Raw genomic sequence first — 23,874 nt, forward strand, 5'->3', positions numbered from 1 at the left:
TTGTTGTCTCTGAAGGCCGAGGATGGTAATTTGCCAGCCGTGCCAGCCACAACTCGGCTGACAGACCCATTGATATACATGTACCGATAAGCATTCGAGTTTACTCCGTACACTATTGCATCTATTGCATAACTCCTTACCCCTCCATGTAAATGCACAAAGGCCAAAACGACCAAAGCTTAAAGTGCAAAGCTTTTATAAGGTGCACGATCGAACTCTGGAAACAACAAACACAAACACAAATGAGAAGACTGAATAGTGGCAATGGACCAGCGCAGACCGCCAGAATATATTATTGAGGTGTTTGCTGACCCTACCTCAGTGAAAGAGGTCATTAGAGGCAAGTAGAAACGGTGTTTTCTTACCTTCATCAACGACTTGTTGCTATTATGCGCCTGCTAACTCGACTCCTATACAGGCATTCTACATACCATTTTCTTCCAACGCTTCTTCCCTTCTATTAGACCAAAGTCTCGCGATGTCCTGGACATGACTCTGCCATACATTGAGAATGTTGAAATTGAAACACTTATCGACCAAAGGACCGCTGCTCTGGTGCGGCAACTAGACACCACTTCGGAAACTGGCGCGAGAAATACTGGTGTTAGAGGACAAATGGCTGTTCAATTTTTTGAGAAGAAACGAAGAAAGGCTTGGTTTACGAAGGGGGTATGTTGATTCTGGAATCCAATTCCGATCATCCGGGTCGCATTCTTTCTATTCAAAATATCGCCTTGCTAATTTGGACGATACAGGAGGAAGAGGTATGTTGGGAACAGTGGACTTTGGATGTCACATTGGCTACTCCGCGAACAGAAAGTGGTAAGGATATCCGAATACACTATTATATGGTTACGACTGGCTCACACCGCGCTCTACAGAACGAGCAAAGGTCAGGAATGCGATGGAGGCTATGTTATTGAAAGCGGCAATGAAGATCGTAACAACAGTCAATATGGAGAAAGATCATATACCACCTATTACCACGAGCGAGGCAAATCCATTTCCTTATCAGATTACTATAAACCCAAGAGCAGATAGTTGGGGGGCTCGCATGAGTTTGTTTTAATACCACAAGATAATATAGGCCTTGTAAATATTGACGTCGGCGTTTTGGAGCTGGATAGAGGATACTTTGGATACAGATACCCAATATGAATTGATTTTATTCGACGAGATCCCATGTATCTCCTTAACATACAGTAAGTGATGTGAGGCACACGATGACGTATTCTACCCACTCTTTCCATACATTTATCCCCAGATCATCAAATGCTGTATGTATATTTGCGGATCCAAATATTCAATACCCGTTCTAAATCGACTTCATTAAAATAGTTACCATTGTTACTATGATCATACCTAGGTATGGAGTTCAACGCCTGTATATTGAAGGGACACTCAGTCATCTGTTGCAAGTCAGTGTGTAGTCACGAGTACAATCGCATAAAACAGGTGCTCGTGCCGATATAAACTTTCTTGGTTGTCATAGTGTTCAATGCTTTATAGACATGCTCAACCATGAGTTGCAAATCAATGTGAAAGCCACAGGTTAAATTCTGTAAGTAAGTGCTCGTGCCACTATAGACTTTCTTAATTCTCATAACATCATAAAATCGTGAATCCATATCACATCAGGCTTTGCTGAATCCCCTTCCCCTTCCGCGTCCCCTGCCGAATCTAACACTACTCGGGACAAATCTCAGTGATGACATGGCTGTTTCTAAACCTTTCATCTGATCGTCTTCTGGTTCAAGAACTGATGCAGCCGTCTCAGATACTTCCATGGCATCATCTTCGGTCTGCGCTGAGGGGACGCTGGATCCACCAGTAAATTCTTGGTTGATGCCTTGATTGTTCAAAGTTGGCTCAGTAGTGGCGGCACGTTGTCTAACTTCTTCAACTTTCGTTTTTGCTGCCGAGCTGTGTCTTCGATGTCCATGGCGTCCTGATCTAAGCATGGAGCTTTTATGATCAATACCATCATTCACAACGAAGAAGTCATACTGCTGAGGGAACATATGTTTATCAATGAGATGCATACGTCTCTTCTGAGGAGTTGAGCATTTCCTATCACAGTCCTCAACAAAACAAGAATACTATTAAAGAATCAGTAGCTACAGAGCATACACACTTATGGATTATCTTACAATCTTTTCTCCTCGGTCCTTCCTAACACTAACCAATGCATCATGATTTTCCTCAATATGAAGATTGAGGAAATGTTCCGAGGGAAGGTTCTTACGACATTCCAAACATCTGTTCATGTGAGACTTTTTATAGTGTACTTCATAGTCATCAAATGAAGGGAAGGATAATGTTCGCTGATGGCCTGGCAAAGAGCACCGCATTACTGTTGGAGCTTCACCGGTCTCCTCACCAAGGTGAACAAATTTGGAGGAGGCTTGAGGCGTAGAATTTGAGGTGGCTTTGGGTTCCTGTATGTCGGATGGATTGGGAGTCTCTATAATCTCTGATTCTGGAGAAGAAGGATCATCAAACTCTTCATCTCGTAAACGTTTTGTCATTGTGTAACAAGATGAAAGAAAATGAAAGAATGTTATAAGATGCGGGGGAAATTACTCTATTATTGAAAAGTAGTTTTCCCTCTGCTTCAGATTCCCCTTCTTTACCTGTAATGATTGGGTATATCCTCACCCACCTGCGGTTAAGATGTCGAAGTAAATCGATGAGATCAAGTGAGTGTAGAGGGTTGAAGATTGAGACCTGGGAGTTGAAGAAAAGTTGTTGCTCTTTCCGAGTGATGTGTAGTGTAACAATGTCCCTCCTGATATTAGATTATACTTGAATATTATTGCTGTTTTTTCCCCGGTGACAACAGATTGTTTGTGTTGTGATGTGCCCTGTGGGAACCTCTGACATACTGGAAGGTTAAGTTGCGAGGTTGTCTTGGCGTGAATGTAAGGCGGTGTACAAAATGTAACACGGCAGAAAAATAAGGGAAATCGTACTAAACTTACCAGTAGGAAACTGGAGCATCACTTCAATCATAACTCATCATCGATTTCTTCCCCTCACTCTCCTCATGTATTCTCATAAGCATAAGGCTCAGAAAGACCATAAAGTCTTTTTGTCATTTCAATCTTGCTTGATTCCTTGAAACGATAATCAAATAGTGAATTATATTTCATCGAATTTGTATTCACCTAGATTTTTTGGCAAATTCCCCAAACTTCAATTTTGTGATCTTCCCTCACATTTATTTTCCCACCAGACTCCATGGCCAACTCCTACAACTATTATTCTGGTGCAGGAAGACAAAAATCAACCTAACAATAAGTCAACCTTGGGGTTCTGTATAATCTCCTGAGGAACTTTAGCTATGGATAAATCTTCTATTCAACAAAACTGGCTGTAAGTTTCTATTGTCGCAGTCGCAAATATTATGCCGCCGATTCATGCTAACTTTCGTCTCCTCAGCGTTGCACAAAAGATTGAAAAGGAGTTACAGTCGCAGCTGAATAAAGATTCCCCTACATTCGAAGATATTCAACATCTTCTCACACAGTCCGTTATTGTCTTCTTGTCTTATTGCACCACTCTAATGATATCAGGTTGCGCATTGCTTGTGAAGCAGTCATCTTTGGCGACTTCGAATATGCTACTAAGCAGCGTGTACAACACCGTCTCTGGGACTCGCATAGTCTGATCAATTCCCGATATCGAAAGCTCGTCGCTCATTACCGTTCCGCCGACCAGAGACGCCGCGCTGTGGAGCGCCGAAAGCTAGAGAAGCACTATGTCGATTTCCTTAAAGAGAGCCAGTTTTTCTACAAGGGATACATTCAGCGTGTTGCCTCTCACTTTGGTCCTCTTCCTGCATTGCAACGCATCGCGAACCGTCTTTCTTTGAGCCCGTTGTCTGTGGACAAGCCTATCAAAGCTGGCAGAACCCTTGAACATCTGCTTAAGCTTTCCTGCCACTTCACCCTACTTCGTCTCGGAGACTTGAGTAGATATCGAAATGACTTAAGAACTAAAGAGCGCAGTTGGGACCCTGCCCTAGGATACTATTCTCTAGCTGAAGCTCTTTACCCCGATTCTGGAAATGCCCACAACCAGATGGCGGTCATTGCTCTCGCTGATGGCAGTCATCTCGATGCATTATACCATTTGTTACGTGCAGTTGCTGTCAAGGAGCCCCATACATTAGCTCGTGGAAACTTGGCTATTGAGTACAAAAAAATATCTACTAGTTGGGAGAAGGAAAGGCAGAGTAGACGTCGCCCAGCGCCCGTCGAGTCTGCTCTTGTCATTTGGTTCGTGAGACTACATGCAAGATTTTACAAGGGTGTGGAATTTTCTACGCAAGGAGAATTAGAGAATGAAGTTTTGGGTCAATTGGTCTCGGCTTTGAAGGATCACTCTTTTGAGGAAACTCTAAACAAGCTGGTGCTAATAAATATGGCTGCAAATTATCTGGCAACCCAGAGGCTTACAGGTAAATTGATTCCTCTTGTCTTGATTTTAGTTTTTTCACGTAGAGATTTTGACATGATATGTAGAAGCAGAGGGTGGTGTAACCGATGACCTCAAAAAGTCTTTTTATTTCCTTCTTGGCTTCAATCTTCAAGTATTCTGCGTCCTGCTACAAGCACTTATCTCAGAGCTTGCCGATGCAGCTGAAGCTGAAAACCTGGAGTCTTTGACTGCCACAGATTCATCTGGCGATTCCTTCGAAAAGCTCAGCCCAGTCGCAATTAGAGTCCTCCCCACCATTCGACAATATTTCGCCTGGATCATCTCTCAACGTCTCCTTCTTGTCGGTCTCGGAGATGGAGTTGACCGGGAGTCTACAGGTCCATTAATTGGTCATATTCAGAGAATGTGGAAGACAGCTGCAGATGCCCTTTCTGCTCTCGTCGGGTTCTTTCCTGTCGCATCGCTTCCTTATCTTTCGTATTTGTTGCCTGAAGACGAACAGACACTCGGATTTAAGCCTCTCCGGGATTTGCCAGATGGTTTGGAAGAATACAGTCTCTACAATAAAGATGATGGCTTTTTGAAAGCTCGCATCTCCGACGGTATCATTCGACAATCCCATAACGAGAATTATGCTCGTATCCGGGATATCTTACGAGCTGGAATGGCTCTCCATTTCGAAAAACCATGTCCAATTATGATGACCGATGATAGCAGATTTGTCTATGGTACTGAAAGCGCTATCGAACCCCCCTCAAATGGCTCTACAATACCAAGTCAGCCAGCGAAATCCACTTACGCTGTGCAGAACGACACGAACACCAGCAACGAGGTGGCTGTAGTATCGGACTCCTTAGGCATTATGGATAATGAAATGAATCGTATGGTAGACGATTTGCTTGAGCCTGCAAGTCTTGCTCCTAGCGAAGATACATCTTATGGTATGAGCAGCTCTACTGCAAATGCGGTATTTGCGCCTATTGGCTTCGAAAGAACACGTCCATTGGCAAGTAACCATATAACACCCACCAAAGGCTTTCCAAGTCTACCTGGAATCTGGGGCTCGCCCTTCACACCCAAGCCTAATGAGCTTCGACCCATCAGTCCCGAAAAGTCATCAAGCTCTGGTGGATTTTCATCAATGAATTACTCAACCAGCAAAGACCAGCTTGCTGCTGTTGCGGCCCTCGACAACATGACCGGAATGCAACGAGGCACAAATGGTGTTGCGAATAATGCAAGGAGCACATTCTCATCTTTTGATGCCTCCACGCCAGTCAACCAAATGTTGCAGGAGTCATTGACGAAGCAGTTCGAACCTATGTCAATCTCATCGTCGGGGTTTTCAACAAACAGCAGCATCTACGCGAACAACTCACCACCGAAGGCATACTACGGTAGGACCTTAAGCCGCCCATCCTATAATGGCCACGATAGCAGTATCTATACAGGTGCTAGCGAGTTTGATCGAAGTACAATGTTACAGAGCTCAATTTGGAACAGTCAGACTGAAAATGACAATTACAACCATACACCCCCCGCTGGACAAGGTCACCGAGGCTGAGTTCAATTCATTATTTTGAATCATTGAAGGTTCATTATAACCCACCAATCTAATTAATGAAATCATCCACATCTTCATCTGATACCCGTCTTGCGTCTGTCGTCACTAACCAGTAAGATGTTTTCACTCTTACATAGTCCAGGTTATCATCAGGAATCATCAGGAATCATCAGCAGGCAGATGACATCGACACATTGTAAGAAGATCACAGTCAGAAGCTGTAACCGAGAGTTATCAAAGCAGATATCAGTAAATAACGTTTTATTGGGTTTCTAAAAAACACGCTAGCTCTATGAATTGATCGTGGAGGATCGTAAAGTCAATGCATCATGCACTACATCATTTCGATTGTAGACGCTCCTGTTGTTGAAACCATCACCCGAACGCCGTCTAGAATCAGAATGGGGAATAGCTTATAGGTATCTATTGGCTGGTAGGCTTGTAAGTCTGCTTAGGGAAGGGGAATCTGCAAATATCGTTAGTCTGTAATCTAGACAATTTGATGAAATTGTACGCCAATTTTTGACCAATGTAATGTGCATGTATGACATGAATGAAAGACTTACGAAGGACCCAACTCCTGAATACTCAACTTAGCCAACCATTGTCCTTGATCAACGCATTGATCGAGGGATTCGCCAGCAACCAAACCAGCAGTAAAGCCAGCGGCGAAAGCATCTCCTGCACCCGTGGTATCGTTGATCAAGTTCTTGTCGATGGCATGGACCGGGTATTCCTTAACATCTTGTCCGTTGACAGCTACAACAGTAGGAAGAGTTCCTTGTGTAATAATAGCAACTCTCTCTCTCTTCTTGTTCTCCTTTGGCAAAGCAGCCAATGCCTTAGCAATCTCCTTAATATCCTTGGACTCAACACCATGGCTTTCAGCCCAAGCCAAAGCCTCAGTCTCATTACCAATGACATAATCCCAGTAAGGAGCAGTGGCATCAAGAGGCTCCTTGAAGAACTGAGAAATGAATGGTGCAGAAAGGGAAAAGACAAATGCCTTGTTGTTCTTAGCGGCCTCTTCAGCAAGAGCTTGGATAGCTGGTGGACAGACGGTCAAATGATATCCACCGACAAAGTAGTGTGTAGCATTCTCAACCAACTTCCAGACCTCGGGGGACTTCAAATGTTCCAAGTCGTAGTGATTGGCAGCACCCAAATCGGTACACATAGATCGGTTGTGGTCAGTGATCACAACACCACAGCGTCCGGTGGGTTGGGTTTTGTCAACACGGTATTCAACACGGAGACCGGCGGTCTTGACAGCATCGTGTAAAATAGCGGCATACTTGTCGTCACCGACTCCACCAAGGAATACAACGCTGTTGGGAGGGAGAATGTATTGGGCTCCACGAGCAGTGTTTTGGGCTCCACCTCCGGCAATCAATTTGGCGGAGTAGTTGTTGAGGAGATCTTCGTAGATGCCGGCGTGTTTCTCTTCAGCGAGGATGGCATCGTTGGGCTTGAGGCCGTATTTGTCGAGAAGGGCTTGGTTTCCTTGGGCTTGGATATCTGTATGATGAAGTTAGTTTCAGCTGAATGGTTATATTGGCAGAAAATGGGTTGAAAGCTTGGATGGAGATAGCTCTTTCCCTTGAGAATGATGGACTCGAGTCTCGAAATTTGCTATTTCGAAGCTGTTGAGAGCTCTGCATGTTGATTGTGCGTCCAAGGGTGAGACATTTAGAAATGGTCGAGGTTATGACTCTACTTACCAAGCAATGGGTTCTCCAAGCAAAGGAGGGCGTATTCTTTAGTTCCCGACATCGTTACTATAGCTCTGATGGTATATTTTAAGTTGTTATATTTTAATGGCGGGGTTACGGCGTGGTGAAGAAAGATATGGTGGGGCTGAAATTGGGCTCGGCTTCCGAGAAACAAAGGCCCACTGCGAGGAACCAATCTTCCTAAGTAAATCATAATGGGAGCCAAGAAGTATTGTTCCCACAGTTCACAAAATAAATGAGGGTGCTTGTGAAATCACAGAATAAATGTATGTCCTTGTGAAATGATAGTCTGGTCATTGGAGATTACGAGTTTCAAGTTTTTGGACTCAAGTTGGTAGAAAAGCCATCAATTCATTTTGTTTAGTGCCTGTTAACATGCCATCACGATCTTCTGATCACTAGTAAATCATGCCAGAGCACACAAGATTGTTTGGTAGAATTCTTTTCTGTCATCCTCGTTGAGATCCATCCCAAATTACAAAGATGCAGGCCCAACATATCCGAAGCAATGAAAATCCCCTCAACTCGCTCAATCCTTGACCTTTTGGGTACCACGTAACAGACCAGTTCTTCTCGCAGCAATAAGACCAGCCTTTGACCTTGTGCAGCGTATCTTGAGATTGTGGATGCTTTACCAATATGTTGATGGTTACCACCCTATTTGTTATTAGCGCTTGATTCTGGCAAGAATGGTAAATTTTACGTACTCCGTGAGGATGGTCAACAGGGTTCATGGCAACACCACGAGTCTTTGGCCATGAGTTACGCTTGACGGCGAACTTGTGCTTAGCACGGGATGCCTCTGTATGAATTATCAGTATACCAAACTTTCTATATCCTTTATTGTCGATTGGGCCTTTCAAAACGTACTCAAGAGAGGTTTGTCGGTTCTTCCTCCACCAGCAACAATACCAATCATTCCACGGGCACTGCTCTTAATGACCTTCTTGGCACCGGATGGGAGCTTGACACGGGTCTTGCCCTCATCAGGGTTGTGTCCGATGACGGTAACATAGTTGCCAGAGGTACGTCCCAACGCACCACGGTCGCCTGCCTTCTCTTCAACGTTGGAGATAACGGTACCTTCTGGAACAGATCCGAGAGGGAGAACGTTTCCGACTGTGAGGTTGGCGTTCTTTCCAGCGTAGATGAATTGACCGGTGTACATTCCTTCGTTGGCGATGAAAGTCTCGGTGTGGAGCTTGAATCTGTATGGATCGCGGAAGACAACCTTGGCGAGAGGAGCACCACGTCCTGGGTCGTGGATGATGTCCTTTACGACACCACGGACGTAACCGTGTCTCTCAGCATAGTCGAGAGTTCGGAACTGAGCTGGTGCCTTGTTCAATCTGGTGTTGGCTGTGAAGATCGAGCCACGGCCCTTTCTTTGGTTGCGTATGACACGGCTGTTTTTCTACGTTAGCAAGAGTTCCAAAGTTCTGCGACTCAAGGTATGTCGTCGTCGATCAAATCCGTCAAAAATTGGCTGCTGAGGGGAAGTTTGAATGCTTTTTCCTCATTTTCAATCGCGCTTATTCCAAAAAGTAGGAAGTAGAGCATTGTAGATAGCAGATTGGAAGGAAACAATAGGAAATCATGTACATACCCCATCTTGACGTTATTGGCGATGGAATGTTAATTGTCGACGAAGAAAGTTCGAAGTTCAAAATTAGGAATATTCAGTGTGGTTTCCTCTTACAGATTACCAGGTTAAGCGACGCACTAGTTCAGAAAATTTGTTACTATTGCCTTATTGTAGTGATGACTAATGTGAGGCCGCCACTGCAAGGATACGCTAGTGGATATTCTACAGACGACTGTCAATACTGACCCAAAATCTACCTCAACATACAAAATCCAATATCATGAATCGTGGCCCGACAATGGAAGACGGTACAATGTCCCAATTAAAGGTAAACATTGAGGACTGGTATCGTTATTTGAGTTGGGTTAGGACTATATTGGTGTCAACCTTGGCTTTTTTCCTCCATCACTTCATCTTGTGTCCTGCATCGCATATTATCTAAGACTGATGTCGTATTAATCGATTCAAGAAGTGCACACGTTCTAGTTGGTGGTATCTACAAGCTTGTGGATTCATTGGGGATTTCCTGGGCCTTTGGATAGTGTTCTGAGGCGATCTTCAAATTCTCCAGCGTTCTATCAAAATGTCTTCATTATTACCACTTTTTGTTGTGATTGTGTAGTACCTCATGACTTTGTGGGTTTTCGAAGTTGATGAATTGCATGGGTGGTGCAGAGTTAAGCCATGTGAGCCATATGCCCTACGCAGCGAGGAATTGCGGGGTGCGCAAATCGCGACTAGATATCAGGCTTTTCAATGTCTAAGATTATCTCAACTATCGGGAATCACTTCTACTCATTGTACTGTTTTACGGCTTGAACTTCACGAATTGGTTTTATTTGCGATTCTTGGAGTTTTGCGGGAGGCTTGTTGTCTCCCTCGCCATTCCGAGTTCCGAGCAACTACCGTGGGCACATTTTCAATGTCCCAAGTTATTTGAACAATTGAGAAGTCGGATTGCTTCCTAAATTGAAGCCGGGCTTTATGCGCGCAAGATACGTGGGATTAGTGTACTATGACTGGTGTCGAGATTTTGTGTCTTTTCCTCCAAGTTCACGTTTCAACCACAGGCACGTTTTCAATGTCAGGAATCATTTCATCGTCTGGAATCATTTCGATATCTGGAATCATTTCAATGCCTGTAATCATTTCGATATCTGGAATCATTTCGATATCTGGAATCATTTCGATATCTGGAATCATTTCGATATCTGGAATCATTTCAGTATCTGGAATCATTTCAATATCTGGAATCATTTCAATATCTGGAATCATTTTAACAATCAAATGGCCTTCATTTATTCAGGATTTGATTTTAGCTAGAAAGACATGACGTTACAGGATTTCAGTTGTGGACACTTGTACATTCGGCCGTCCAGGTACGTTCGTCACCATTTAAACCCCGGGCGCAAGATCAATCACAACTTAGCTTTCGACGTCTTAATCATTACTGTTGAATCCAACAATTCCAACAATTCTTCGTCAGATACAAATTATTATCTCTTTATGTATATATTAATATATACATACGAAAATACAATTACCAATTGTGAAGGAGGGGTTACCCGATTGTACACAGATTCCGCATGGTAACTAGTATGTTTAACAAATTTCCCTATTTTTATATCTTCAAAATTTCGAGCTAGGTGAGTCCAAAATTGGTTCCATTGAGTATCTTGGTAAGCGAGTGTGGGTGGTTTTCCCTTACATGACGTTGCCGAATTTGCATCCCAAGCTTCATACAACAATCCAATGTCTTCTTGAATATGAAACATTGGCAAATGCATAAGGTAAAAGGGATGGGTGTTGCTGTGGGTTTCTTTGGATCCGAAATTTCGTGCTTCGCTAAAGAGGATACTACCTACCGTCCATAATACGTCCGATAATTGCGATGGTTGGGCGGAGCAACAAGGCCAATACTTGAGTTTCGATTTGAGCAGTTATTGTTGGTGGAAGTTGGAAAAGGAATGAACTTTGTGGGGAGACAAACGTGGTATACGACATGGGGTTAGGTCGTATCAAAGAATGCTCGGAAATATCGAATCATACTACAGGACTAATAGAAAGACTGCTGGTACCTTTTTCACCGCTTGCCTGACGTCCCTTTGTGTTGTACGTGCGTGACAGAATGCTTAGACCAATAAATATCAAGTCGCGCTTGTCGGCAATATCTTTGAGCTTCCTCTGACTTCATCATCTAAAAAGCTTCTTATCAAACAACCTAAGAATCTCAGAATCTCAGAATCTCAGAATATCAGAACACCACAACTCAACCACAACATGACATCGTCTGACGACTCTTCGGATCTCTCCTCTGTGCCATCCGAGGATGAAAGTTTACAATTAACAAAAAAAGATGGTATTCTTAAATTCTTCTCAAAAGCCCCAAAACCAATTGCTGCACGTAAAATTGAGGCTTCTCCACCACGACCAAAGAGAGAACCATCACCACCTCATGAATATGTCTTAGCAGACAATCCAGATATCGCCGTACGTATAACTCTTATCGTCGCGTACTAGAGGATTTTACACGTACAAATCGCGTGGTTGCGGTGTTCAATGGTCGCTAACACTGATTCTATGCAGTTTATCGTCATGTTCCGTGCCCGGTTCAGTGAGGTATTCCCGAAATCCCTACCCAACTTTGGACCCCAAGAACTGGAACACGCTGTTGTTGGTACTACGCCTGGAGAGCATGCGGAACAACTTCTTTGCGCATTATTGGGACTTCTCTTAAATAGAAAGCAAGATGTGAAGTAGGTCATATTTGCGACATGTGTGCTGTGGCTCGCATTACTTCGAAGTTTCTGCAGAATCAATGGCTAATCACTTATCGAACACAGAGCTGGACATTATAACCGTGCCCTCGAGGAAGCTGTTCAAACACATAAACTACAATGGGCGAAGGATTGGGAGAGCAAGAACCCTCTTTCTGGAGGGGCAACGTTCACTTCTATGTCCCCCACAGAGCGTGTAGGTCACTTATACATTGTCTGCGAAGGATTGAACCTTGCTGATTTTGAATTATAGCTTACTCTATTACGTACCCTCATACTCTGGTCCTTAGCCTCCTCCGATGTGGTTAAGGGTATGATCACAGCCTCATACAAGCAAACTCGCCATGAAGATGATTTGAACCAACCACTTTCTGTACAGCCTTGGGGATCAGATGCCGATAGACGTCGCTACTATTTAGTGGAAGGTCTGGACGACACACACTTTAGAGTTTACAGGGAGAGCAACCATACTGGCTTGAAGAGAACTTGGTGGAGTGTTGCAAGTGATATTGATGAGTTGAAATTGTTAGCAGAGAAACTAGTCAAGGACGATGGTGGCCAAAAAGCCCGAACGCTAAGTGGGAAAATGCTTGCAGCAGTTCCACGGTTCGAGGCGACTGAAGAGGTATGGATTTCCTAGTTTCAGTACTTTCTCTTATTTTCGGATTTACTAACAATTTTATAGAAACGAAAGAGAAGAGAATATCGACAGGCTCGCAAAGAGCAATTTAAACGTCCTGAACCAAACTTCTCGATGTATGAAGGTCGTACCAGAGGAAAGCGCATGAAGTACACGTATTCGGACGATGAAGATGAGGTCTTTTCTGACACTACCGGATCCCGTCGTTCTACTCGAAACACTGGCAGCCACACCCCAGCTGAGCCAGCGGGCCTACTGTTACATTAAGTGGTCGTCAGGTTAGATCTCGTGTTGGTGGAGTTTATGGTGAAAGCATTGTCGGTGGAACGCATGCTGCTGCAGAAAGCCGTGGAGATGTCGAGCTGGGTGAAGAGTCAGAAGAGGTAACTTCTAGACCACGCCGTGCTGGTGCTTCCAGTCGCGGTCGTGATTGGGCTTCTAAGGGAAAGCACATTGAGGGATATAATTCAGTGGATGAAATGGACGACGATGAGGAGGATGATGCTAGTGAGCAAGATTATGGCGATGACGAGGAAGACGACGATCAGGTATCTATAGCAAGCGATATTGAGGAACTCGAAGAGGAGCCTGCAGAGGAGACCGATGGAATTGAACAAATGGAGGATGACGAAGAGGAGAAGAGGAGCTTGATTGTCAAGCTCCCGGTCAAAACTCCAACCCCGGAGCAGAAGACTACGATCAAACTTCATCTTAGCCCACAGTCTAAATCAAACTCGGACAGCGTAGCTCCTCGACAGGATTCAAGCCCACCTACATCTACGGAAGTCACCAGTGAAGGGAAGTCTATTTCGACCGAAGCCGATAAGAAAATCAAGCCGATTTCCATCACGACGAAACCAATTCAAACTCAACTCTCGCCTACTCTCACTTTCCGTGGTAGCCCTGAGAAAGTTTCCACCCTACCACCATCAATCAATGTCGGCTATGGTGGTTCTTAATGTTATAATACTTAATCATGATAGCGGGTATGGAAAAAGGCGTTGTTACTGACAAAAGGCGTAAAGTTAAAGGGAGGGTGATTTGCTTGGGTGGGAGCTACTAAAGCTGATCATTGGGTATACTTATGTTCTTCGATATACATAGTTATGTTCCAAGGCATATTAACGTAAGTATTTATGCTAGTCTTAGCTCATGACAGAATGGAGAAAATCTCATAGCTATTGTACTATAATTTTATGCCTACATGTATCTTCTCCATCCTATCACGATCGATCTCAAAAGCGCCTGGTACTTGTAAATTGATAGATGGCGTGTTGTGACGAGATAATACATCAAGTTGGTCTAGATCTTTTTGCTATCCCAATATATCAAATGCATCCTCACAATATGTAGTTCCATCTACTCGAAGACCTCAATTTAAACCAGTAATTTTTCAATAGATTGTCCCAAACGCCGCCCATGCAAATGCCAATTCCATTCCTCAAAATATCTCATTCATCATTCATCAGCTCAATCTCCAGCAGAAGCTTGAGTCTTATAATACTGCCCAAATCCATCAGCAACGAAAAGTTAATAAAGCATCGCGAGGGGACTCACATCCCCCAATTCCGCCGCCAATTTCGCATTCTTTCCGATCTCTGCTATCTTCTCCTTGATCGGCCAGTTGTTAACCGTGTACCACCATCGACGGACTCGGGCGCCGGCACTGTTGCCACTAAGTTTGGCATTCTTGTTCCAGTGCTTCCAACCAGCCCAGAGGAGGGTCACAGCAATGCCTTGAATGAGTGGCATGCATAACTAGGAATAAGAATTAGCCTGCGTATTACACATTTTTCAGAGGAGGAACAGGTAACTGTTGGGAAAGAAAAAACATACTTGATCTCTAATCGTTATGAAAGCAACCTTCCAATATGAATCCGCATGTGCAATACTAGCCAAATAACTCTGTTCAAATCGTAAATCGGGTATTGGTGGGAAACTCGCTCGCCGTGGCAATGGTCTTATAACATCGTAGGGAATATCTTCCATTTCTTCCTCGCCATCGATACTATCTTTATCATCGAATGCGTAGTCTGGATGAACAGTTACGGGCTCTTTGCTGGAGGCGGCGGTAGTGGGATTTATGTCATGGTTGGGAGATGGATCGCGCTTTATTGAGGCACTTTGGATTGTAGATGCTATCTCGAGGGGGCAGAGGAAGACATCACAGAATAATGGAATTTATTGGTGTAGATATCTGAACTTCAATTTGGTGGTGTTGATAGCTTTGAAGTTGTTCGGTGGAATTTGCCGGGCTCCGACGTTCTGATTCTTCTGGTGAAGTAGAACAAAAAAATCACACCACTGATATGAGATACAATTTTCCCTCAATTCCAACTGATATGATCCGGAATACTATGTTTCTAAAGCTGTCTACACTATCTATACTATATCCTTTTACTCTCTTCTATGGTCGTAGTTTGACTTAAGATTTCAATTACATGCATCTTCAACCTGAAATACTCCTTATGAAGTCACCTACTCCACAGGCTACAGCCTCAATCATTTAACGGTGCTCGGGGTGTCAGATGGTACAGACTTGCAGATTAGATGTGTCAATATTTAAATAAAATCCAACGTTCAAGGTGGGTTGAATTTTTAAGACAACTTGAAAGTTTCAATTGTGTTTAGGAAATGGAATTGTGTTCAGAAAATGGGAGGGAGGCCTTTCGATGTTATATGCAGACCAGGCTGATGAAAGCCCTGGCGGTGCTTGCTTTAGCAAATGGTGGTACTTAGTGGACCACTCACTATATTGGCGGAGAAAATACAGATTTTACCATGTTCGTGCAAGGTTGTCAGAACCTACAGGCGCTTGTCCCTGGATGGAAAGTAACGTACATCACATACCTAGGTAGACTATGTACTCTGTCTATTGGTTACACACGATCTGGACCAAATACATAGGTACTTGCTACTTCATATGGTAGCTTGAGAATTCACAACTTTAAAATCCAGGTCATTCCCAGACTGCCCTGTCTTGACTTTGAATTCTAATCTCTCACGCTTTTTGCTTCATTTCACAATGCCTCAGAACTCTGAAAATGCTTCTTCAGGGATGCCTTCCCCATACGGCAATCCCGTAGCCATCAAACACCAGCAAAAAGCCAACCCTGATTTGCCTGACCACTGCTACCAAGTTTTCCAGAAATCTCTACTTGAGCATGAATACCATCACGAGGAGGCATTCGTCTCTGCTAGTCTCACACGCCTTCATCATGGAGTTTACGATGCTGGGAAACGATTGAGTCTTTATGGACCTCCGCCACACAATGTTACCTTTGTAGCCGTTACGTTTGTATTTCATCCCATGCACTCGATTGAGTATAGATTCAAAAGGGCTCAGATTAGCATCCAAGCTTTTAAAACTATCGGGGAGAAGACTACAAATCAGCCGCTGAAAATTATCAAATTTGCTCCACATATTGCTTTTGGTCGATATTCGACGGAAAACTTGCATTGGACTTTCTCTTTGGGTTAGTAATGAAGCTACACTTTGATGGCATCAGGAATATATGAATTTGGTCGAGCAGTGAGAGACGCTTAAGCTTAAATCGCAGTCTGTAATAGTTCGGACTGCAGTTCAAATCCGAAACTCCATGAACCTCTTTAGACAGGCTCGGTGTTAAACTGAACAATGAATAAGCCGGCATTGCTTAGTTGCAGCCTAAACTATTGAGATATCTTAATTTGGCCATTTAAGAAACGTTTCTGACCTGCTTTCAGGTGCAACACTAGGGGTCTCTACGCCAGCGACTGCAACGGTCACCCCATCCACTGAATACGATAGATCAAAAGTCATCGGTAATATGTTAAAGATACAGGGTTCAACTCGATCTGCTGAAGGAATGCAGAGCAGCAAACTTGTTTGGTCGCTTGAAGAGAACGAACAGCAGTGCACTGGGCTCCCTCGAGAATTCACCTTTGTCTTCTTGGTTGAACAGCCAGTAGCTAAAGCACCATTCTCCTTGCAGATTGGAATCAAGCCTGTCTTCTCAAATAGTCTCAAAGCTTGTAGCTTTGGCACCGAGATCACGAAGAAGTCTGACATATTATCAGATGAAGTTGGTCAAATGTATGTTGCTTCTTATTAGAGGTTATAATAACGAAAACTTTCAGTGGTGAAGGTGTCTCTCCAATCAATTATTGACCTTCGTGGCAGGTTTTCCAGTAGTCCATATGCATTTAATTTTGCTACCATGCTTGGACAATTTGAAGATTTGGTGGAGCTACCAGGAAATGCCTCGAGCATTCAGGTAAGATTTTTTTGCCATAGAGAGGTTATAATATTGACATGCTTGCAGGATTACATTGGTTCAAGTGTCCCCGGTGCTACTCCACCGTCTTCATAGTAACTAGGATCTTTCATCTTGAAAATCACTATTGGACTGTTTGCAGTAATGAGTATCCTACATTGCAGCTACCACATATTTTCTTTGGTTGTGTTCCTGACCTCTTATCATATTTGACCTGATGTTAATCACTTTCTGCAACTGCGTGTCAATTGGTCTCCTCCCTCCTTCTGTGCATATTTCGACAGTTCATTTAAATAAAACATTGTCAGGATACATTCGTTGTACTGTAGTTAACCCAACGTATTGCTCGCAATATTGCGGTGGGACCAGAATTTCAGGCGTAGAATCTCGCTTTGGCGCATGGCCCCTTTATCACATGCTTTTGTGGCTGCAATTACTGCTTTCATTAAACAATATAATCCATAAACATCCACTAAAGACTTCCATACTTCATCCCATGTAATGGTCGATTTTCCTGCACCGCAAAGGTCTGTAGGACGTCCTCGCAGATTGTCCCATATGTCAGAAATATCTCGATGTGAGAGAGGCTCTTTGAAGGCTTTCATCATGGCGTCTCTATACTCCTCCAAAGATTTATCCATATCCATATGTCCATCTGATCTAAATGATCGAAACGTCAAAGGTGTGGTGTTAGATACCAATGCATTGAAGCCATTAGAAACCGAAGTAGGCTTGAAGGCGAAACCATAATGTGGGCCTTGAATATAGACCAGATCTCCCACGTTCCACTTCCAAGTAGAAGGTCGTATGTAGTTGCATTGAGTCCAGGACATAAAATAAACGGAATCGAAAGTAATCCGGATGCGTTACTTTGGTGACTTCCTGGAGTCATTTTCATGGAGCCAATTCCATAGTTTCTTGGATCCTAGAACCTGCTTATAAGCTCAGACAAACGCAAGTACGATAGCAAGGGAACAATCTGATATTAGTGTTTCAGACTCCGATGGTAAAATAATCTTGATAGCGGCACTAAGGTTTTCTAAGGCTATATCTTCTGAGATATACCCACTCTCGATCCCATATGGACCAATCAGTATTATAATTAATATATGATAGTAATATAACGACTGATATCGGATTTATACTACATACAAGTATATACATAAAAATCATATCACTTATTCCAATACATATTAGTCTAATTCAATAATACTGATGATATTCGCAAATATTAAAACAAGTTTCTTGTAAATCCTCCTTTCAAGAAACACTATAGAATATATTTAAACTAGGGATATTTAATAAATTGAGTGTTATTTCATTTAGATTAGGAAATAATACTTGCTATACAGGCTCTTACCACTACACTCTCTGTATGAACGTGGGTGAATGACTTCAATTCAATGGCTACTGTATTGAGCTTTAGGCGAATGCGAAAGAGACTAGCTCTTTCAGTAGTACCTATATAAGGCCTACTACTTTCTATACATAGCTAGCTCTTTAGACAGAATACAATATAGACAATTAGGACCTACAGTTCGTAGGTGCTACGTCTTTCGTATCCTTCTCAAACCAACACTCTCAAATCTTTTATATTATCAAATCGAAATATTACAAAGTATTTTATATACTTATTTATTAAAATACGGAAAGCTTTTTTAGCTTACAAATATATAATAAAATATTCTCTGATTCCTAAAACAATATATAGGGGGTATAAAGTAGTTCAAAATCTGTAATGAATTTGTATTAAATCGCTCAAAGTTCTTTAATTCTTTTTTTCTATTAGAATTTTTATATAGGTATATCCTTCTAAGCCTCCTCAAAATATACCTATTTTGAATCGAATTCACAATGTCACGATCACATACTAGAGTATGTTATAGAGGTCAAATAACTAGAATAAAAAAGATAAAAAGGAAAGAGATCCTTAAGGGATCTCTTTACCTCTTATATAATAACAATCGCCTTAGTTTAAGCTAGCCTTGAGCTAGGGTTGTGATGAGTCATCACTATGTCACGTGATATTCGTCACAAAAGTTTAATAAATTTATCTAATTATAATATTATAATTTGAGGGAATTCAAACATTAATCTATTTATTTGAATAACTAACAATAGCTTTAAATTTATTATATTCAAATAAATTAAAAGAAAAAGAATAATATATAAATAAACAAAATCAGTTTTCTTATTAATTATTCTTTTATACATAAATCTTATTATATTGTATATATTTGTAAGAGTTTATTTAATAATAATTTATATATATTATTAATACTTTTTTTAAGAGATAATTTATCAATTTGATATTGAAATTAAAGATAGATTAATATAATATATATTCTATCTATTTCAAAATATCAAATCTTATAATAATAATATCTTTATTATATATGGCCTTTTAAATCGAAATAGATTATTTAGAGATTTTCATTTAATATATATTTTTATACTCATACTCATTATTAATAAATTAAATTAAAATATTAATTAATAAATAAATCTAGGAATTTAATAAAGAGTGAAGATTTGAGTTATATAAACTTCTTTTAAGAACCTGATATTAATAATAATAAAAACAATATTAAATTGTTTGTATTATAAAATACAGAATTAATATTATTTAAAATATTAAAAATATATATAGAAAATACAATAGAATAAGATTTAAGTTTAAATTCAAATAAAGATTAATATAAAAATTGATAATATATAGTTTTGATATAAATAATACTTAAGCTAAATATAAAAAAAGACATAAAATCACTAGAATTTCAATATCTTTTTCGATTCCAATAATATCAAATTTATTATAAAAATATATCAAAATCTGCTTAGAAGATTAAAATGTATTAGAATTAATGAAAAAATTAATACTATTAAAGATTTTGATCAAATCCAAATTAATGTTATAAAGGGATGATTTGAAAGTATTTTAAGATTAATGGAATAGAGCAAGGACATCAAAATTAAGTGATCCAGCGAATCCCGTACTAATAATAACTTCGTATTCGTGAATATTGGTGCTACTTAAATGCTCATGCAGACCTAACTCAAGTGTTAACGTAGCGTAAAGCAGAGGATATCTTCGTCCAAGTTCTAACATAGGCAACAGAGCACTAGAGTGCCAGGAAGTTGAATAAGCAGGGTCAGTTATATGATCTTGATGAAAGCAGATAAATACTACGAGACGCTTAAATTGTAGGTTGGGGCTGTTGCGAACTTGTATCCCAAGGGTGTCAACGTCCTTCATGCGATTTTATATATGACCATTGGAGAAGGATGGATTGTGTCTTCTCTGGACTGCGAATCGCCATATAAATAGATTCAATAAAGTGGAGTACTATAAGAATGGATTGAGTCTTGAAGAATATATTTTGTAGCAGATGTAGTGCCTGCTTCTAGTGTAAACGAGGTTACCTCTCATCAAACTGAAGAACCAAACAAGATTCTTGTATAACCAATCACACAAACCGGCACCCAAACTTGAATTTTAGTTAAACGCCATTGGTATCACTACTCCCATTGTTTCATAACCGACATTAAAGTCCATCACAGTCCTACGTCTCCTTAGCATGTTTTGTCTTGAATATTCTTAAGGGTAGCTTGCAGCACCGCCGCCACGTTTGTTGCTCAAGAAGTGAATAGCAGTTGTTCCAACAAAGCAGGCCGCTGTGAACCATATGAATGCCGTGCTTGCTTGAACTTCTTGGCATCTAGCCTTGAGGTCATCCTTCACAGCTTTGACAACATCACCGGAATATTCTTTGTATTCACCAGGGAACATTGGATTGGGATGGTCTTTGATATAATTCAAATCAGAACAGCTGCCGACCTTGATAGTCGCGGCATATGCCTAGGTAAGGAGTCTATTAGCAAGAGCTGAAATAACACGAAGAGAATGACAACTAACAATGCCACCAGCAAGGAGAAAGAAAGATGCAATGCCGTCAAGAGCAAGCATTATGATGCCTTGCAAAGCTTCCACGAAACAAGCAGCAACCCCAATGGCAGCAAATATAAGAGCAGCTCCACCACAGAAAGACCCATAAGATGTAAGGGACCACGAAGTACCCGGGCCATAACCATGAATCAAAACTGCGGATAGTGCTAGAACGATAGCAGCGAACAGCATCTGAGGGGAGTTAGTGAGACGATCTTTATACCGCAAGATTCGGCAAGAGGCTAACCTGGAGAACACGGAGGGCTAAAGTGACAATCATGTTGGCTTGTATGTAGGGTGCTAATTATATTGAAGTATTAAGATTTTTAGATATGAATTGGTTGAGAAAGAGCCACTTGATTGAGTACACTGTATATTATATAGTCAAGCTCCACAAAGTTTAGCAGGGAAGCGAGTCAAGATCACCAGGCTAAGATCAGGGATTGTCATGTCGTTGAGGATAAGATTTCAGTAACGTAGGGAAGGTAAACATCTCATAGGGAGAATCCCGCCTCCATGAACACAGCCTGTACAGCGAGCAAGAAGCCTCACTGGAGGATTGCGGCACAGTGTTTCATGAACTATCCCATAATCAGTAAACCATCGACGAAATTGATGTCCAATATCAAGTCATGAAATGAATCTTGCTGCAGTGTAATTGGTTTGAGCGCTTAGACGTATGGAGATGTGCGTATGTGACTCTAAATCAAGCGTAAAAATTTTGACGTCCTCCTCGAATTGGATAAGTGGTCCGAGTTTTGACGGGTGCTGCCTTGGCAGATATACACCCGAGAAACAAAGACGTTACACTCACAACGTCGTACGTGTTGGATAGGTAGACAACACACGCCTATTTGACGAATATGCATGTGATTCATGCAGATGATTCAAACCCCAACAGTAATCAACATCAGGGCAAAACGTCAATAGCTCTAACAGTGGTCAAACAGAATCTGCAATGATTGAGAGAATACCCATCGAGAGAATTCTGTACTCATCAAAATTTCCGAAACATGGGGGAATGGTGCTGGGCCACCATCCAAAAATACATATAAGATTAGATCCATGTATCAATACACCGTGGACTTGACAGATGTGTTCTAGGTAAGCCAAGCCCTATTGATAACATGAATAAGAAATTCAGCCTCACCGGTTCCCATATGAGCAGGAACCGGGGCCAAGAATAGATGAAAATTTGCGAGTGTACATAAGGTTTCATGGGGATTGTTTGGTATGAGTGAGATACAACCAAGCTTTACCGTAAAACTCGACCAATAATCGAAATCAGTCAGATCTTAGAAGTGCTCCCTTGAATTAATTTCAAAAGTCGTTCGAGAGATGAAACATTGACAAACGGTTGGATCCGTTGGATTTATCCCCTAGACCGCTGACTAGCGGCGCCGGTATGTGGCTCATGCACTAAGCAAGAATATCAATAACTTTGTAGATAATATTAATAATAAGGAAATCAATAAATATGCTATATATATTTATTTCGTTAATATAGTCTCAAATGATATAAAATTTGATTCTATTAATCAAAGAATACTATATTTAGATATTGCTTCTATTTTGTAAGTAGGAATTTATTTCGAATTTATAAGATATATCAATTTTGATCAAAAACTTCTTCTATTAATTAATATTTAATATTATAATATACTCATTCTATTTTATTTTTATTTTTCTATCAAAATAATAGAATTAATTATAGAATAAACGAATTTATATATATAAATATTGAAAAGCAAAGAATTATTAAATTTGCGAGTATATTTATAGTATTTTATTATAATGAATAAAGTTTATCTATATATATATATATATATATATATATCGATTTATATTAAATTTAAGATTAAAATCTATTAGAAATATAGAAATAAGCAAAATAAATGTAATTTTATATATCTTATATTTTAATCTAGTTTCGAAGAGATTTATATAAGATACTATATTTCATCCCCTAGAATAAGTAATGTTTTTAAAAGAATAAAATATTAATTTATTAATTTAATTTTTATATACTAGTATATTTCTTTATAATATTACAGGAGCTGCCTCTAGGATTATATAAAAGTAGCTAGAGATCTTTCGAAATGATTTAGATTAAATATTAAATAGGAATTCAATAAGATTATAACTGATTATAATTCTTATAACTATAATAATAAAACTAATAATTTATTTTAAATATAAAGCTTTATATTATAATAAAACTTATTCTTTATATAGATTTTTATATTAAAATCAATTAATAAATCGATTAATAAGTTGATCAATAAATTAATTGATTTTTAATTATATAATGTAACGACAATAGGTTCAAGGCATAGTAGAAAAGAATCAATTATCGTAATTAGAGAATAACAAATTATTATATAAAGAATAAACCTATAAAAGGCTTTTATAGGTTTAGAGGAGATTAGGAGGAAATTAAAAGAGAATTAAGGCAAAACAAGATTTGCTCTACCAAATAGGGCAAATAAATAACTAATCTAGATTTGAAACCGGATTATTATATTACTTTTTCTTTGAAAAACAATTTATTCTTAAATTTATTTTTATTTCTTCTTTTGTTTTTTTATTTTAAAAATCTAAATTCCTTTTTCATTACCACTTTTTCCTCTATTTTTCTTATTACCTTTCTTTTTTTTGATAGTATAACCAACAATTTGTTTTCCTTACTATTACTATCTTTATTATCAAAAATATCAATTGAAGTATTATATATTTATTGTAGAAGATTAATTGTAATTACATAAATTATTCGATTATAAAATGAGATATTGTTTATTATTTTTAAGATATATTATTCATCTTCTTTTTCTTCTTTTTTATTAAATCAAAAGCTAATTATTTGATATAATTTATTGTTTTGCTATTTATTATAAATATCTTCGAGTAGTATATATATATTATACTTTTGT

General features: G+C 40.1%; 10 protein-coding genes across 10 annotated transcripts; 4 read left to right on the forward strand and 6 right to left on the reverse strand.

Annotated features, from left to right (window-relative positions):
• Positions 1-264: 264 nt before the first annotated feature.
• Positions 265-1,069, forward strand: Bfra_006457 (putative duf1649 domain protein; the record flags this gene model as incomplete). The annotated part of the gene is made up of 4 exons (XM_037336829.1): positions 265-340; positions 419-669; positions 756-822; positions 882-1,069. 4 exons carry the CDS (start codon positions 265-267, stop codon positions 1,067-1,069), a joined length of 582 nt encoding a protein of 193 aa, XP_037198195.1.
• A 565-nt stretch (positions 1,070-1,634) lies between these two features.
• On the reverse strand, positions 1,635-2,528 carry Bfra_006458 (putative c2h2 type zinc finger domain protein; the record flags this gene model as incomplete). Its single annotated transcript, XM_037336830.1, has 2 exons — positions 1,635-2,099; positions 2,151-2,528. The coding sequence occupies 2 exons, from the start codon at positions 2,526-2,528 to the stop codon at positions 1,635-1,637; spliced, it is 843 nt and encodes a 280-aa protein (XP_037198196.1).
• An 815-nt stretch (positions 2,529-3,343) lies between these two features.
• Positions 3,344-6,007, forward strand: Bfra_006459 (putative protein smg7 protein; the record flags this gene model as incomplete). The annotated part of the gene is made up of 4 exons (XM_037336831.1): positions 3,344-3,375; positions 3,442-3,528; positions 3,576-4,462; positions 4,527-6,007. The coding sequence occupies 4 exons, from the start codon at positions 3,344-3,346 to the stop codon at positions 6,005-6,007; spliced, it is 2,487 nt and encodes an 828-aa protein (XP_037198197.1).
• A 562-nt stretch (positions 6,008-6,569) lies between these two features.
• Bfra_006460ca (putative adenosine kinase protein) lies at positions 6,570-7,780 on the reverse strand (the record flags this gene model as incomplete). Its single annotated transcript, XM_037336832.1, has 2 exons — positions 6,570-7,525; positions 7,729-7,780. The coding sequence occupies 2 exons, from the start codon at positions 7,778-7,780 to the stop codon at positions 6,570-6,572; spliced, it is 1,008 nt and encodes a 335-aa protein (XP_037198198.1).
• A 489-nt stretch (positions 7,781-8,269) lies between these two features.
• Bfra_006460cb (putative 60s ribosomal protein l2 protein) lies at positions 8,270-9,351 on the reverse strand (the record flags this gene model as incomplete). The annotated part of the gene is made up of 4 exons (XM_037336833.1): positions 8,270-8,353; positions 8,448-8,542; positions 8,611-9,146; positions 9,347-9,351. The coding sequence occupies 4 exons, from the start codon at positions 9,349-9,351 to the stop codon at positions 8,270-8,272; spliced, it is 720 nt and encodes a 239-aa protein (XP_037198199.1).
• Positions 9,352-11,580: 2,229 nt separating this feature from the next.
• Positions 11,581-13,701, forward strand: Bfra_006461 (uncharacterized protein; the record flags this gene model as incomplete). Its single annotated transcript, XM_037336834.1, is given in 6 exon segments — positions 11,581-11,815; positions 11,912-12,081; positions 12,169-12,298; positions 12,356-12,727; positions 12,788-12,999; positions 13,011-13,701. The coding sequence occupies 6 exon segments, from the start codon at positions 11,606-11,608 to the stop codon at positions 13,699-13,701; spliced, it is 1,785 nt and encodes a 594-aa protein (XP_037198200.1). The 5' UTR covers positions 11,581-11,605.
• A 511-nt stretch (positions 13,702-14,212) lies between these two features.
• On the reverse strand, positions 14,213-15,189 carry Bfra_006462 (uncharacterized protein; the record flags this gene model as incomplete). The annotated part of the gene is made up of 4 exons (XM_037336835.1): positions 14,213-14,245; positions 14,300-14,500; positions 14,579-14,884; positions 15,184-15,189. The coding sequence occupies 4 exons, from the start codon at positions 15,187-15,189 to the stop codon at positions 14,213-14,215; spliced, it is 546 nt and encodes a 181-aa protein (XP_037198201.1).
• Positions 15,190-15,767: 578 nt separating this feature from the next.
• Positions 15,768-17,094, forward strand: Bfra_006463 (uncharacterized protein; the record flags this gene model as incomplete). Its single annotated transcript, XM_037336836.1, has 4 exons — positions 15,768-16,218; positions 16,469-16,817; positions 16,905-16,998; positions 17,047-17,094. 4 exons carry the CDS (start codon positions 15,768-15,770, stop codon positions 17,092-17,094), a joined length of 942 nt encoding a protein of 313 aa, XP_037198202.1.
• A 233-nt stretch (positions 17,095-17,327) lies between these two features.
• On the reverse strand, positions 17,328-17,831 carry Bfra_006464 (uncharacterized protein; the record flags this gene model as incomplete). The annotated part of the gene is made up of 1 exon (XM_037336837.1): positions 17,328-17,831. The coding sequence occupies one exon, from the start codon at positions 17,829-17,831 to the stop codon at positions 17,328-17,330; it is 504 nt and encodes a 167-aa protein (XP_037198203.1).
• A 2,765-nt stretch (positions 17,832-20,596) lies between these two features.
• Positions 20,597-21,224, reverse strand: Bfra_006465 (putative non-classical export protein; the record flags this gene model as incomplete). The annotated part of the gene is made up of 3 exons (XM_037336838.1): positions 20,597-20,857; positions 20,915-21,136; positions 21,192-21,224. 3 exons carry the CDS (start codon positions 21,222-21,224, stop codon positions 20,597-20,599), a joined length of 516 nt encoding a protein of 171 aa, XP_037198204.1.
• Between the last annotated feature and the right edge of the window lie 2,650 nt (positions 21,225-23,874).

The sequence above is a fragment of the Botrytis fragariae genome, assembly GCF_013461495.1.
Source record: "Botrytis fragariae strain BVB16 chromosome Unknown tig00000000, whole genome shotgun sequence".
NCBI classification, from domain to species: domain Eukaryota; kingdom Fungi; phylum Ascomycota; class Leotiomycetes; order Helotiales; family Sclerotiniaceae; genus Botrytis; species Botrytis fragariae.